At 46.4% G+C, this 17,004-nt stretch overlaps 1 protein-coding gene across 1 annotated transcript in view; it reads left to right on the forward strand.

Moving 5' to 3' along the window:
• The window catches only part of snd1 (staphylococcal nuclease and tudor domain containing 1), a 351,126-nt gene that overhangs the window by 19,960 nt on the left and 314,162 nt on the right, over positions 1-17,004 (forward strand). Inside the window, exon 10 of the mRNA XM_071332224.1 lies at positions 9,901-10,005. Within this exon, the coding sequence (XP_071188325.1) occupies positions 9,901-10,005 (105 nt within the window). The remainder of the gene's footprint in view (positions 1-9,900; positions 10,006-17,004) is intronic.

Below are 17,004 nucleotides of genomic sequence, written 5' to 3' on the forward strand. Positions count from 1 at the left end.
CCTGAGTAAATCTAGCTCGCTTCGTAGAATACCACTCCAGTCCCCAGAGTCAAATCTGCTGACTCATCCCCCCCACTCTCTCATACCCCCTCTTTCTTACTCACCTCTCTATCTCTCTCACCTTCTATTTCTCCTTCTCTCTCACATTGTCTCTGCTGGGACTGGTAGGTAGGCTACGTCCCAATAGGCTGAAACTGCCTCCTCTCTTCTTCCTCTTGTCTCCCTTGTGACCAGCTGCCCTGAGAGAGGACGTGATGGATGAAAGTGATGTGGTGGAAAACCTGTCTCCATCAGAGGCCTGTCACTGTCACGGAGGGACAGGGGACAACTAGCTGCATGTCAATAGTTTGAAACACTTTCTCACATCAGTGTAGATGGAGAGGCCATACTAGTGTTGTAAATGCCCTTTAAAGCTGCAATATGTCACTTTTTGGGTGACCTGACCAAATTCACATTGAAATGTTAGTTCTAGATTTGTAATTCTCATTGAAAGCAGGTCTAAGAAGTGGTAGATCAGTTCTATGTGTGCTATTTCTATGCTTCCTGTTAGTTTTTGCATCTTTTACTTTCAGTTTTGTACATCAGCTGAAATACAATATTTTGTGTTATGTAAAATACATTTCACAGCGGTTTAGATGGTACAGTGATTCTCTACACTATAGTTGCTTGTTTTGTCAAATAAACAGAAATGAAGCGAACTATTAGAATTTTATCGGTCCACTATTACAGGACTAGTAAAGGCCCAGTGCGCTACTTTTGTGAAAAAATAGAGCATTTAGTATTTTTCAATGGCGGAGTGATTTCTGCATAGTTCATCTTTAAGGAAAGGATGGTAATTCCTGAGTATTGGGTTAAAGACTGGACAATATAAGCTGCTTACATGCAGGTTACTATTGACTAGGACCAACCTTCACACTGATTTGCCCGAACAATGAAAGTGATGCGAGTGTGATTTGTTTCTCGCACGTGTATGCCAGAGTAGGGCTATCTGCACACCTGATGACGTAGCTACTGCATGTCTAGAGAGGCAAGAGAGGACGTCTCTGGAAAGACTACTCTGCATCTTGATGCAGTACTGCAGTTCTTTCCACACCTATGTGCCTATACATTATTGGTGTTGCTGCATCACCAGCAGTCTTTTTAAAATGAGATGAATGACAAGGAAATGCAGTGGTCCTGATATGTATCCTGGACACTGCAGATGTCATGCTAGTAGTGGCCACCAGGTGGCAGCACCTCTCTACCACCAGGGTCTGTGCTTAGAGCAGGGGTCTCCAACCTTTTCTAGCACGAGCCACTTAAAAGAAAACAGAGCTGTTTTTTTCTTCTAGCTTTCCAATAGGCACGTTCTTCTCTCCCCTGCAACTCTTCTCCGTGTCCTTAGTACACTAATTTCTATGTACACTGTTTTCTGTCAATATACCTGGTAAAATATGGGGGGGCTGATGTAAATGTTTTGCCTGCACTACAGACTGCTATATCGGTCCACTAATACAGGACTAGTAAAGGCCCAGTGCGCTACTTTTGTGAAGAAATAGAGCATTTAGTATTTCTCCATGTTTTTCCGTGGGGAGCTGCAGCTCCCTCAGCACCCCTCCTTCCTGCAGCTATGACTGCTGCTGATCATTTCATTGTGAAGTTTGCAAATAATAAATACAAATGATATACTTAGTCATGATAAATACTTTCCCCAAAACCTTCTCAACTAAATGTTAACTGCAAAGTAGTATGTGTCAACCCACCAAACAATTATCACATCAACTGGCCACACACGGAGTGATAGACACAAACCTGCCCACCAGACAGATTGAGGCAATATTGCTTAATTCTTTGGCAGATATTAAACATCATTTTAAACATCTCCAATCCAAAATTAAATCTAGACTAACTATTTCGCAACAAAGCCTCATTCACTCACTCCGCCAAACATACCCTCGTAAAACTGACTATCCTACCGATCCTCGACTTTGGCGATGTCATTTACAAAATAGCCTCCAATACTCTACTCAGCAAACTGGATGCAGTCTATCACAGTGCCATCCGTTTTGTTACCAAAGCCCCTTATGCCACCCACCACTGTGACCTGTATGCTCTAGTCGGCTGGCCCTCGCTACATATTTGTCGCCAGACCCACTGGCTCCAGGTCATCTATAAGTATTTTCTAGGTAAATGCTCCACCTTATCTCAGTTCACTGGTCACGATAACAACACCCACCCGTAGCACGCGCTCCAGCAGGTATATCTCACTGGTCATCCCCAAAGCCAACAACTCCTTTGGCCGCCGTTCCTTCCAGTTCTCTGCTGCCAGTGACTGGAACGAATTGCAAAATTTATCTCACTAACTTTAAACATCAGCGATCAGAGCAGCTAACCGATCGCTGCAGCTGTACATAGCCCATCTGTAAATAGCCCATCCAATCTACCTACCTCATCCCCATATTGTTTTTATTTACTTTTCTTCTCTTTTGCACACCAGTATTTCTACTTGCACATCTATCACTCCAGTGTTATTTGCTAAATGGTAATTACTTCGCTACTATGGCCTATTTATTGCCTAACCTCACGCCATTTGCACACACTATCGACACAATTTTTTTCCTATTGTGTTATTGACTGTACGCTTGTTTATTCCATGTGTAACTCTTGTTTGTGTCGCACTGCTTTGCTTTATTTTGGCCAGGTCGCAGTTGTAAATGAGAACTTGTTCTCAACTGGCCTACCTGGTTAAATAAAGGTGAAACATACAATGTTTGGTTCTTTAAGCCATAGTGGTTAACCAGGGGTGGGATAATGTCAGTGCTGTGTTAGATAGTAGCTGGGAGCTTGCGGTGTCGGAGACTTGAGATTTGTTTATGACAGTTTGTGATGTAACGCATGAATAATTTCATATACTTTGGGAATTGTTTGGCGAGCTACTAGTAGCTGGTGATCGACCTTTTGTAGACCCCTGGCCTAGAGTGACTCAGCCTGGACATATCTCTTGTTGGCACCCACACAGTCGAAAGGCGCGCTCTTTCTCTCGCGCTCTATCTGTCTGTGTATTTCTCTCTGTTCTTTCTCTCCATATCTCTCTCCATATCTCTCTGTCGGTGTATTTCTCTCTGTCCTTTCTCTCCATATCTCTCTCTGTCTGTGTATTTCTCTCTGTCCTTTCTCTCCATATCTCTCTCTCTGTGTATTTCTCTCTGTCCTTTCTCTCCATATCTCTCTCTGTCTGTGTATTTCTCTCTGTCCTTTCTCTCCATATCTCTCTCTGTCTGTGTATTTCTCTCTGTCCTTTCTCTCCATATCTCTCTCTGTCTGTGTATCTCTCTCTGTCCTTTCTCTCCAGATCTCTCTCTGTCATTTCTCTCCATATCTCTCTCTCTCTCAAATAAACAGTTGCCAATTACCCAGTGTAAATGTGCTGGCCAGCCATTTTCTGCTTCTCTTCTCAACATAACCGTTGATTTATTTATTTGGGGAGAGAGGAAGGATACTCACGTTTTCCTTTGTGGTGCCAGAGCTAGAGAACAACCTTGTTACAATGTTGAGGAGTGTGTAGGTTGGTACAACAGATTAGATTTTTTGGAAATGGAGAGATGGGTAGTGTAGCGCTTCGAGTCCCCCGCACTGGGACCATGGGACTGAGGTGTTAGGAGTCCTCTCTCTGTCTCTCTGTCTCTCTCTGTCTCTCTCTGTCTCTCTCTGCCTCTCTCTGCCTCTCTCTCTCTCTGTGTGTTGTGTATGTGGGCAGGTTAATTTCTCCCTCCGTCCCCAACGGTGAAACTATTTGCAGATGTATTATTTCTCACGTCTGCCTCTCCTCTTCTCTCCCCCCAGTCAGCTTTGGGACTGAGCATCTCAGAATGCCTCGAGGGAGGTGCTTGTGTGTTCAGGATTTCTCTAAAATTGGTTTAGCTACAAGCCCGATTCCCAATAGCCTCCCACACAAGCTTGACTGGTATCCAAGGGTGGTTGTCTCCCATGTATAGCTCAGCAATTGGGGCCTGTTCAAATACTAGTCATCCTTCCCTCATCCTTCGTACTCTAAAACAGTGTAAAATCTGATGGGGTTGGATCATTGATCCGACCAGGTGTGTGTGACCCGTGCGTGTGTGCTTCCAAGTGAGCTTGATGTACAGCCCATGTTTGCTGTGTATGTCACAGGTAGGCCTGAGTGGGTGTGTTTGTGCCTTTCCCAAGTGATCTTGATGTACAGCCCATGTTGTTTATATCACACATTGATCTCTCTGTGTGGGCGGGTGGGCCTAAACTTGTCCACTGTTCCCCAGCTGAGCTTGATGTAGACTTCATGTTTGTGTGTGAATGTCACAAGTGGGTCTGTCAGTCATTTCTCTTTATGTTTTGGCAGCTGTCCTCTTCCTCTCCCTCTGTCCCTCTCTCCAGTCCCAGCACTCTGTCCCTCTCTCCAGTCCCAGCCAGTCCCAGCACTCTGTCTCTCTTTCTCTCTCTCATCACTTTATTACCAATCTGTTTCTTCTTCTGCGTTGGAGAGGGAAAGAAATGTTTGTTGGTAAAATGAAGAGCGATTCTAGACATTTTCACTGGAGTGGGATGGATCTGTCACGGTGCTAATCCTGACTGATGTCCATCTCTCTGTTCCGTCTCCTTCTCTCCCGGGAATCCTCTCCATGTGGAATGTGTGAATATACAATTCACAGACTTGTGTGCGTTTGAGGCTGGAACTGTGGCACAAACAGTTTAGTATAAGTTAAAAGGACTGGCAATGCATCAATGTGATGCTCTACAATGTGTGACGATGCAGAGGTAATTGTGACAGTAGGATGTATAGTTTCAATGTCTTTTTTACAGTGTTTAGGTGGTACATTTTGTTGTTGGGTTGTATTACATGATGCGTTATCGTTACATCTAAAAGTCATCACAAAACGGCCTTGTTAATCGTTCATTATAATAAACTTGACTTCTCCCACAATTGCAATGTGAATATATTACTGTCGTTCAGTACGTGGAGTGTTGCTGTAGATTACAGCTCTTCTCTCCCTCTGCTCTGCGTGGTGCTGTAGATTACAGCTCTTCTCTCCCTCTGCTCTGCGTGGTGCTGTAGATTACAGCTCTTCTCTCCCTCTGCTCTGTGCGGTGCTGTAGATTACAGCTCTTCTCTCCCTCTGCTCTGCGCGGTGCTGTAGATTACAGCTCTTCTCTCCCTCTGCTCTGCGTGGTGCTGTAGATTACAGCTCTTCTCTCCCTCTGCTCTGCGTGGTGCTGTAGATTACAGCTCTTCTCTCCCTCTGCTCTGCGTGGTGCTGTAGATTACAGCTCTTCTCTCCCTCTGCGCGGTGCTGTAGATTACAGCTCTTCTCTCCCTCTGCTCTGCGTGGTGCTGTAGATTACAGCTCTTCTCTCCCTCTGCTCTGCGTGGTGCTGTAGATTACAGCTCTTCTCTCCCTCTGCTCTGTGCGGTGCTGTAGATTACAGCTCTTCTCTCCCTCTGCTCTGCGTGGTGCTGTAGATTACAGCTCTTCTCTCCCTCTGCTCTGCGTGGTGCTGTAGATTACAGCTCTTCTCTCCCTCTGCTCTGCGCGGTGCTGTAGATTACAGCTCTTCTCTCCCTCTGCTCTGTGCGGTGCTGTAGATTACAGCTCTTCTCTCCCTCTGCTCTGTGCGGTGCTGTAGATTACAGCTCTTCTCTCCCTCTGCTCTGCGCGGTGCTGTAGATTACAGCTCTTCTCTCCCTCTGCTCTGTGCGGTGCTGTAGATTACAGCTCTTCTCTCCCTCTGCTCTGCGTGGTGCTGTAGATTACAGCTCTTCTCTCCCTCTGCTCTGCGCGGTGCTGTAGATTACAGCTCTTCTCTCCCTCTGCGTGGTGCTGTAGATTACAGCTCTTCTCTCCCTCTGCTCTGCGCGGTGCTGTAGATTACAGCTCTTCTCTCCCTCTGCTCTGCGTGGTGCTGTAGATTACAGCTCTTCTCTCCCTCTGCTCTGCGTGGTGCTGTAGATTACAGCTCTTCTCTCCCTCTGCTCTGCGCGGTGCTGTAGATTACAGCTCTTCTCTCCCTCTGCTCTGCGTGGTGCTGTAGATTACAGCTCTTCTCTCCCTCTGCTCTGCGTGGTGCTGTAGATTACAGCTCTTCTCTCCCTCTGCTCTGCGTGGTGCTGTAGATTACAGCTCTTCTCTCCCTCTGCTCTGTGCGGTGCTGTAGATTACAGCTCTTCTCTCCCTCTGCTCTGTGCGGTGCTGTAGATTACAGCTCTTCTCTCCCTCTGCTCTGCGCGGTGCTGTAGATTACAGCTCTTCTCTCCCTCTGCTCTGCGCGGTGCTGTAGATTACAGCTCTTCTCTCCCTCTGCTCTGCGCGGTGCTGTAGATTACAGCTCTTCTCTCCCTCTGCTCTGCGCGGTGCTGTAGATTACAGCTCTTCTCTCCCTCTGCTCTGCGCGGTGCTGTAGATTACAGCTCTTCTCTCCCTCTGCTCTGCGTGGTGCTGTAGATTACAGCTCTTCTCTCCCTCTGCTCTGCGTGGTGCTGTAGATTACAGCTCTTCTCTCCCTCTGCTCTGCGTGGTGCTGTAGATTACAGCTCTTCTCTCCCTCTGCTCTGCGTGGTGCTGTAGATTACAGCTCTTCTCTCCCTCTGCGCGGTGCTGTAGATTACAGCTCTTCTCTCCCTCTGCGCGGTGCTGTAGTTTACAGCTCTTCTCTCCCTCTGCTCTGCGTGGTGCTGTAGATTACAGCTCTTCTCTCCCTCTGCTCTGCGTGGTGCTGTAGATTACAGCTCTTCTCTCCCTCTGCTCTGTGCGGTGCTGTAGATTACATCTCTTCTCTCCCTCTGCTCTGCGTGGTGCTGTAGATTACAGCTCTTCTCTCCCTCTGCTCTGCGCGGTGCTGTAGATTAAAGCTCTTCTCTCCCTCTGCTCTGCGCGGTGCTGTAGATTACAGCTCTTCTCTCCCTCTGCTCTGCGTGGTGCTGTAGATTACAGCTCTTCTCTCCCTCTGCTCTGCGCGGTGCTGTAGATTACAGCTCTTCTCTCCCTCTGCTCTGCGTGGTGCTGTAGATTACAGCTCTTCTCTCCCTCTGCTCTGCGCGGTGCTGTAGATTACAGCTCTTCTCTCCCTCTGCTCTGCGTGGTGCTGTAGATTACAGCTCTTCTCTCCCTCTGCTCTGCGCGGTGCTGTAGATTACAGCTCTTCTCTCCCTCTGCTCTGCGCGGTGCTGTAGATTACAGCTCTTCTCTCCCTCTGCTCTGCGCGGTGCTGTAGATTACAGCTCTTCTCTCCCTCTGCTCTGCGCGGTGCTGTAGATTACAGCTCTTCTCTCCCTCTGCTCTGCGTGGTGCTGTAGATTACAGCTCTTCTCTCCCTCTGCTCTGCGTGGTGCTGTAGATTACAGCTCTTCTCTCCCTCTGCTCTGCGTGGTGCTGTAGATTACAGCTCTTCTCTCCCACCGCTCTGCGCGGTGCTGTAGATTACAGCTCTTCTCTCCCTCTGCGTGGTGCTGTAGATTACAGCTCTTCTCTCCCTCTGCTCTGCGCGGTGCTGTAGATTACAGCTCTTCTCTCCCTCTGCTCTGCGTGGTGCTGTAGATTACAGCTCTTCTCTCCCTCTGCTCTGCGTGGTGCTGTAGATTACAGCTCTTCTCTCCCTCTGCTCTGTGCGCTGCTGTAGATTACAGCTCTTCTCTCCCTCTGCTCTGCGCGGTGCTGTAGATTACAGCTCTTCTCTCCCTCTGCTCTGCGCGGTGCTGTAGATTACAGCTCTTCTCTCCCTCTGTGTGGTGCTGTAGATTACAGCTCTTCTCTCCCTCTGTGTGGTGCTGTAGATTACAGCTCTTCTCTCCCTCTGCTCTGCGTGGTGCTGTAGATTACAGCTCTTCTCTCCCTCTGCTCTGCGTGGTGCTGTAGATTACAGCTCTTCTCTCCCTCTGCTCTGCGCGGTGCTGTAGATTACAGCTCTTCTCTCCCACTGCTCTGCGCGGTGCTGTAGATTACAGCTCTTCTCTCCCACTGCTCTGCGCGGTGCTGTAGATTACAGCTCTTCTCTCCCTCTGCGTGGTGCTGTAGATTACAGCTCTTCTCTCCCTCTGCTCTGCTGTGTAGCTACAGTATGTGGTGCTGTATACTGACTTCATTCATAGTTATATGTACATATCTACTAGGGCTGGGCGATATATCAATAATTATTGAGGTAATTACATCCCTCAATAACGATATAAAAACATTTAGATTCATTTTCGATAATGTTGATATAGAATAATTAGGTACAGCAGTCCATTTCACCTCTGACACAGCAGGAATGTGCGGAGAAGTGACAATATGGACGTGGAGAGGTATACGCCCACTAAAAACCACTTAGTACCTCGAGTGATGGAGAAGCCACTATTAACCACGAATAATTAGTAATGTAGGCGAAAACAGTGGCAGTGATAGCCAGGGAGAAGGAGCAGCTTCCAACAAAGAAATTATTGATTAAAATGGTTAAACTGTTTCAGTAATTTGGAAGTGGTTTGGCTTTTTGAAGTCCGACAAAGAGCAGAGCAATGTTCGGTGCAAAATGTGCCGTAGACAGGTGGCTACGAAGTCTGGTAATACGACAAACCTTTTTCAACATTTGAAGCAAAATCACTCTTTGGAACATGCAGGACGTTTGAGTTTGCGCCACAGTGTGGTTAAACGCCCCTCAAGCACCAGCCAATCTAGGGATGTTTGCCCGATGCAGTCAACACTGACAGTGTTTATGCCCTACAAGCAAATATCAAAAAGACAAAGACATCACAAATGCTATTATGCATTGTATTGCTAAGGACATGCTACCAATTAGCACAGTCAAAAAGGAAGGTTTTCAAGATTGTTTTAAACCTTTATTTAACTAGGCAAGTCAGTTAAGAACAACTTCTTATTTACATTGACGGCCAAGGAACAGTGGGTTAACTGCCTTCAGGGGCAGAACGACAGATTTTTACCTTGTCAGCTCGGGGATTCGATCTAGCAACCTTTCGGGTACTGGCCCAACGCTCTAACCACTAGGCCCAACGCTCTAACCACTAGGCCCAGCGCTCTAACCACTAGGCCCAGCGCTCTAACCACTAGGCCCAGCGCTCTAACCACTAGGCCCAGCGCTCTAACCACTAGGCCCAGCGCTCTAACCACTAGGCCCAGCGCTCTAACCACTAGGCCCAGCGCTCTAACCACTAGGCCCAGCGCTCTAACCACTAGGCTACCTGCCTAGTGGTTTGTTCAGGCTTTAGGCATTCTTGAGTCTGAAGCAGATATGCACCTTTTTAAACATTATTTGATTAATATCGTGATAATTATCGTTATCGAATGAAATAATATATAGATATCGTGATAATTGATTTGCCATGTCGCCCAGCCCTAATATCTACCTAATTACCATGTTCCTCAGCATGTTGACTCAGTACTGTTACTATGTATAGAGCCAAGTTACTGTTACTCTGTGTATAGAGCCAAGTTACTGTTACTCTGTGTATTTATAACTTTTTTTTACACATTTGACTTTTTCTATTATTTCTGTTTGCTGTGTCTGTTCTTGTTGGGAAGGGCCCGTAGCGAAGCATTTCACTGTTGGTCTACACCTTGTTGTTTACGAAGCATGTGATGAATACCATTTGAATTGTTTGTTGTTGGACTAAAGCCTTCTCTCTCTGTGCTCTGCTCTGTGTAAACTAGGCTCAGTTCAGCTCAGCCCACAGAGCCAATTCTCTAGAAAGCAGCTGTCTTCTCTGTCCTCCAAATGGAGCCGCGATGGCTGCCTCACTAACCTCTCTCCCTCTCTCTCCCCCCTCCCTCCCCACTTTATCCCACCATCTCTGTGCCTCTTCCCTTCTTTCTCCCACAATATGTCTCCCCCTTCTCTCACCCCTCCCTTTCTACCTCCCTCTCACCCTCCCCTTCGCTCTCTCCTTTTCTCCCTCTCTCCCAGGTGATGCAGGTCGTGAATGCGGACGCCGTCGTGGTCAAGCTTAACTCTGGCGAGTACAAAACCATCCACCTGTCCAGCATCCGACCCCCCAGGATCGAGGGCGAGGTACGCACCCCCCCCTCCCGTCGCTGTATCTTTGTTGTGTGTGTTGGTGTCTTGTCCTTGGCTTGCCACCCTGACACAGAGGATCATTACCAGCTCCATAGGGGTGCCTGCTGTCAGAGCCACTGTTTGGAAAGCGCTGATGTGGGCCCTTTCCCTCCCCCAGTCTAATTTTGAAAAGGCATTACTTGTCTGTCTCTCTGTGTCTGTCTCTCTGTGTCTCTCTCTCTCTGTGTCTCTCCCACCCACCTCTGTGTGTTTGATTGCAGCACTGCAGAGAAGTGGGCTGATCCATCCTTACTCACAGCTCGCCGCGTGCACACAATGAGACAAATGCACACACTGACAGTCTATCATTCACCTCTCATGTACTCCCAGTCACCACTGTAAGACAAGCATGCATACTCACTGTCACCAGGCACTCACACAATTATATGCAGGCATTCTTAACCGGTCACTACTCTGTCACACTCATGCTATCAGAACACACAGAACACGCCATCTGTCCCCTTCTCGTACACCACATCCACATGTCTGTATGTCTCCACTCCTCCATTTGTGTGGTTCCTCCCATCTAAGCCCCACTAGAGTCCTCATCAGTTTTCACTCTCTCTGGTCGGGTATAATAAGAAAAGAGATGGACAGAGTTTTTTAATGGAGCCCTTAATGATGGAAGAAGAACAGTAGCTAAATATAGACATGTGGCCACCGCCAGGACGACCAGATTGGAATTAGCTGTCGACCCCTGACCCCGTCTGCTATTGGCCCCATGATGATGATTCGGCACTCAGTGTAATTGGAGGAGGGGGCACTTCCTGGTAAAAAATAAAGAATGTAACCTTTTTATTTAACTAGGCAAGTCAGTTTAGAACAAATTCTATTTATAATGACGGCCTACCCCGGCCAACACGGCCGACGCTGGGCCAATTGTGCGCCACCCTATGGGATTCATAATCACGGCCAGATGTGATACAGCCTGGATTCGAACCAGGGACTGTAGTGACGCCTCTTGCACTGAGATGCAGTGCCTTAGACCGCAGCGCCCCTCTGGAACCCGGGTTTCCCTTCATTTCCTCCCTGATGCTGGGCTCTGTCTGACATGGCACCCTGTTCCCTATGTAGTGACTGCATGGTACCCCCTTACCACTGATACCAGGTCAGTTTACCATCCCCTCTAATGGTTGTGGGTTGGGTAATCTGATCCTAGATCAGTGTTGAGGACCAGGAACAACTTCTACCTAGACTATGATTGCGTGATGGTTCAGCACTAACCGAGACTGAGGAGGCATTTCCTGTTTCCCTTTCTCCTACCTGTATTGTTCCTAGTTGTCAAGTACATTCAGTACGCCAGCCTTCTCCTCCGCTGTCCTTCAGCCTGCGTCAATAGTGAGTCGTTGGTATTGGAGAGGAGCAGTTAGCAGTAGAATCCTACTTCTATGGCCTCGAGTCCTGAGAGCAACTTGGAGTTGAGTACTTCTTGTGGGCAGTAACAGGCTTTTTGTTTCTGACGCAAGCCAGTTCAATTTGGACTATTATCTCATAGAAGCTCTTTGTGGCATGGAAGAAAAAGAAGAGCGATATACAAAAGAAAGCCTCATTGGTGAATTCTTGTACTGTATTTAATGGTGCTGACAATAACTATTAGTCACCAATGTGCTGAGTGACGTATCTAAAAGGAATGAATGAAGAATGTATGCAGTCTCCTGAATGACTGAAATGTTAATGCGTTGCTGTACGTGTTGGGTGTACAGTGTTCTGAGTGGGCTGGAATCCCTGTGAAGACGGACCGTTGTTTCCTACCAAGAGGGGTTCAATATCTTCTCATAGGCAGTTCATTACGTAGGATGCATCTCATTGTACAACGGGGCCAGTGTGATTGCAGGCTTTTGTTCTAGCCAAGCAGCAACAAGTCTACTTCCACTCATCAGTCTTGATTGGTGAGGAGTAGAATTGGGTGTGTTGCTGCTTGGCTGGAAGGAGAGCCTGCACCCCACAAACCCTGTACTGGGTGCGTTGCTGCTTGGCTGGAAGGAGAGCCTGCACCCCACAAACCCTGTATTGGGTGCGTTGCTGCTTGGCTGGAAGGAGAGCCTGCACCTCACAAACCCTGTATTGGGTGCGTTGCTGCTTGGCTGGAAGGAGAGCCTGCACCCCACAAACCCTGTATTGGGTGCTCAGGTGTTTTGGACAGATACGGCTGAAGAAACACTTCACATGCGGACAAGGCAGTGTAGGAGCATATATATGCTGCAGGCCTGTTTTCAGTTGGTTTTGAATAGCCTACCTTTCAATACTTACTAGTCGGCAGATGGATTTATAACGGTTGTCATCATATACCGAAATGGGCACAATACACATTAAAATGAAGCGTATGCCTGGTTCAAGCTTTTTCTTAATGTCTTTATTTGTTTTTTGATAGCCTACTCAGAATGCTGCTTAAAATGGCATAATCTCTTCTAATTTAGACTGGAGGTGTCTGAAGATCGTCATGGGGATTTCTATTCATATTGTAATGTGTAATTATTGCAGAAGGGAGAACATTAATCTGTCAATATAGACAATGTTTAGCAGTTGGAGGCTTATAGGTTTTACACTTTTACTTTTTCCTCTATTACCCTTCATGCTGCATCTTCCCCTCCTCCCTTGTCCCCCCCTCCTCCTTGTCTCATGTTCTGTCCCATGTCCCATGTTCTGTCCCATGTCTCATGTTATGTCTCATGTTCTATGTTATGTCTCATGTTATGTCTCATGTTCTATGTTATGTCTCATGTTCTGTCCCATGTCTCATGTTCTGTCTCATGTTCTGTCTCATGTTCTGTCTCATGTTCTGTCTCATGTTCTGTCTCATCTGTCATGTTTTGTCTCATCTGTCATGTTTTGTCTCATGTTTTGTCTCATGTCTCATGTTTTGTCTCATGTTCTGTCCCCTGTCTCATGTTCTGTCTCATGTTCTGTCTCATGTTCTGTCTCATGTTCTGTCTCATGTTCTGTCTCATGTTCTGTCCCCTGTCTCATGTTCTGTCCCCTGTCTCATGTTCTGTCCCCTGTCTCATGTTCTGTCCCCTGTCTCATGTTCTGTCCCCTGTCTCATGTTCTGTCCCCTGTCTCATGTTCTGTCTCATGTTCTGTCTCATGTTCTGTCTCATGTTTTGTCTCATGTTTTGTCTCATGTTTTGTCTCATGTTTTGTCTCATGTTTTGTCTCATGTTTTGTCCCATGTTTTGTCCCATGTTCTGTCCCATGTTCTGTCCCATGTTCTGTGTCCCCTGTCTCATGTTCTGTCTCATGTTCTGTCTCATGTTCTGTCTCATGTTCTGTCTCATGTTCTGTCTCATGTTCTGTCTCATGTTCTGTCTCATGTTCTGTCCCATGTTCTGTCTCATGTTCTGTCTCATGTTCTGTCATGTTTTGTCTCATGTTTTGTCTCATGTTTTGTCTCATGTCTCATGTTTTGTCTCATGTTTTGTCTCATGTCTCATGTTTTGTCTCATGTTTTGTCTCATGTCTCATGTTTTGTCTCATGTCTCATGTTTTGTCTCATGTCTCATGTTTTGTCTCATGTCTCATGTTTTGTCTCATGTCTCATGTTTTGTCTCATGTCTCATGTTTTGTCTCATGTCTCATGTTTTGTCTCATGTCTCATGTTTTGTCTCATGTCTCATGTTCTGTCTCATGTTTTGTCTCATGTCTCATGTTCTGTCTCATGTTCTGTCTCATGTTCTGTCTCATGTTCTGTCTCATGTTCTGTCTCATGTTCTGTCTCATGTTCTGTCTCATGTTCTGTCCCCTGTCTCATGTTCTGTCCCCTGTCTCATGTTTTGTCTCATGTTTTGTCTCATGTTCTGTCCCCTGTCTCATGTTTTGTCTCATGTTCTGTCATGTTTTGTCATGTTTTGTCTCATGTTTTGTCATGTTTTGTCTCATGTTTTGTCTCATCTTCTGTCCCCTTTCTCATGTTTTGTCTTATGTTCTGTCTCCTGTCTCATGTTTTGTCTCATGTTCTGTCATGTTTTGTCTCATGTTCTGTCATGTTTTGTCTCATGTTCTGTCATGTTTTGTCTCATGTTCTGTCATGTTTTGTCTCATGTTCTGTCATGTTTTGTCTCATGTTCTGTCCCATGTCTCATGTTCTGTCCCATGTTTTGTCTCATGTTCTGTCTCATGTTCTGTCATGTTCTGTCCCATGTCTCATGTTCTGTCCCCTGTCATGTTCTGTCTCTTGTTCTGTCTCCTGTCTCATGTTCTGTCTCATGTTCTGTCTCATGTTCTGTCTCATGTTCTGTCTCATGTTCTGTCTCATGTTCTGTCTCATGTTCTGTCTCATGTTCTGTCTCTTGTTCTGTCTCTTGTTCTGTCTCATGTTCTGTCTCTTGTTCTGTCCCCTGTCTCATGTTCTGTCTCTTGTTCTGTCTCCTGTCTCATGTTCTGTCTCATGTTCTGTCTCATGTTCTGTCTCATGTTCTGTCTCATGTTCTGTCTCTTGTTCTGTCTCTTGTTCTGTCTCATGTTCTGTCTCATGTTCTGTCCCCTGTCTCATGTTCTGTCTCATGTTCTGTCCCCTGTCTCATGTTCTGTCTCATGTTCTGTCTCATGTTCTGTCTCATGTTCTGTCTCATGTTCTGTCTCATGTTCTGTCTCATGTTCTGTCCCCTGTCTCATGTTCTGTCCCCTGTCTCTGGTGCGTTGTCTCCTCTTGTGGATCAGAGTGGTATACTATGAAACAAGCTAGATCTACTACGGCTAAAAAAAAATATGTATTGTCACATACACCAGATAGGTGCAGTGAAATGTTTTGTATTACATGGTCAGCCAGAGTAGTACGGTGCCTCTGGAGCAAATTAGCGTTAAGTGCCTTGCTCAAGGGCACATTGTTAGATTTTTTTTTCACCTTGTCGGCTTGGGTATTCTGACCAGGGACCTTTCAGTTCTGGCCCAACGCTCTAACCGCTAGGCTACCTGCTGCTCTTAAACTGTATGAAGCTAACCAGATTCAGTTAGCTTCACATTCCAGGTCAGGTTTCATCCGTACTACGACGGTGGATATTACTGATCCACCTGCCGCTAACTCTAGCAGGCTTGTAACTGCTCGTGCATTGAGACAATGCTGAAACATCAATCCATGGGCATCAGAACTATTCATTGAAACAAATTTGAAACTTCAATCCATTGGCGACTCAGGGCCACATTTTACGTTTGTGCCGAAAGAAAAGTTATCTTGCACATTCAGCAGGCTGTGGTGTGAAATAGACTTTTAGAATTGTCGTCTTTATTTTATTACTTATCGTTAATGCCGTCTTTGCTGTGCTGATTAATGCACAGGTATCTTTTCCTCCCACTTCTGTCACTCCTTTGTCTTGTGGCCATAGACATATAATACATAAACTCAGCAAAAAAAGAAACGTCCCTATTTCAGGACCCTGTCTTTCAATATAATTAGTAAAAATCCAAATAAATACACAGGTCTTCATTGTAAAGGGTTTAAACACTGTTTCCCATGCTTGTTCAATGAACAAGCTGATCGTCCTCGCAGTGAATCGTCCTCGCAGTGGCAGATCATGTGTAACAACACCTGCACAGGATCGGTACATCCGAACATCACACCTGCGGTACAGGTACAGGATGGCAACAACTGCCCGAGTTACACCAGGAATGCACAATCCCTCCATCAGTGATCAGACTGTCCGCAATAGGCTAAGAGAGGCTGGACTGAGGGCTTGTAGGCCTATTGTAAGGCAGGTCCTCACCAGACATCACCGGCCTATGGGCATACACCCACCTTCGCTGGACCAGACAGGACTGGCAAAAAGTGATCTTCACTGACGAGTGGTGGTTTTGTCTCACATGGGGTGATGGTCGGATTCGCGTTTATTGTCGAAGGAATGAGCGTTACACCGAGGCCTGTACTCTGGAGCGGGATCGATTTGGAGGTGGAGGGTCCGTCATGGTCTGGGGCGGTGTGTCACAGCATCATCGGACTGAGCTTGTTGTCATTGCAGGCCATCTCAACGCTGTGTGTTACAGGGAAGACATCCTCTTCCCTCATGTGGTACCCTTCCTGCATGCTCATCCTAAAATGACCCTCCAGCATGACAATGTCACCAGCCATACTGCTCGTTCTGTGCGTGTTTTCCTGCAAGACAGTAATGTCAGTGTTCTGCCATGGCCAGCGAAGAGCCCGGATCTGAATCCCATTGAGCACGTCTGGGACCTGTTGGTTCGGAGGAAGAGGGCTAGGGCCATTCCCCCCAGAAATGTCCGGGAACTTGCAGGTGCCTTGGTGGAAGAGTGGGGTAACAGGTCACAGCAAGAACTGGCAAATCTGATGCTGTCCATGAGGAGGAGATGCACTGCAGGACTTAATGCAGCTGGTGGCCACACCAGATACTGACTGTTACTTTTGATTGTGACCCCCCCCCCCCCCTTGTTCAGGGACACATTATTCAATTTCTGTTACTCACATGTCTGTGGAACTTGTTCAGCTTATGTCTGTTGTTGAATCTTGTTATGTTCATACAAATATTTACACATGTTAAGTTTGCTGAAATTAAACGCAGTTGACAGTGAGAGGACGTTTCTTTGTTTTGCTGAGTTTAGAAGGGTTTTGTGACCTCTGACCCTGGTAATTTGACTGTTAAACTCATGGGTACACTAGCAATGGCTGCCAGTCTTATCTTGAATGGGAACTACCATCTATGGATTATGTCTCTGGTTGGTTGCGGCTGTCAGTTTGTATTTAGAAATTTGTGAAAGGCCATCTCAGGAAAGCAAATCCTTTACTAAATGTGTAATGTGATAGGTATTTTATTTTTTTAAATTATAGAATAAAACATTTGATTTAATAAAATATTGAATCAGTCGTCTTCTTCAAATGAAGGAGATGATGACGTAATCTTTGCAAGAGGGAGGATATCTGATTTCATTGGTCCTCAACTCGTGGCTCGGACACTTCATTCAGGATAAATTGAGTTAGCCCTGAGGTAGCCTTTTAGTTCTGAAGGATTC

This window comes from Salvelinus alpinus, chromosome 11 (genome assembly GCF_045679555.1).
Source record: "Salvelinus alpinus chromosome 11, SLU_Salpinus.1, whole genome shotgun sequence".
NCBI lineage: Eukaryota > Metazoa > Chordata > Actinopteri > Salmoniformes > Salmonidae > Salvelinus > Salvelinus alpinus.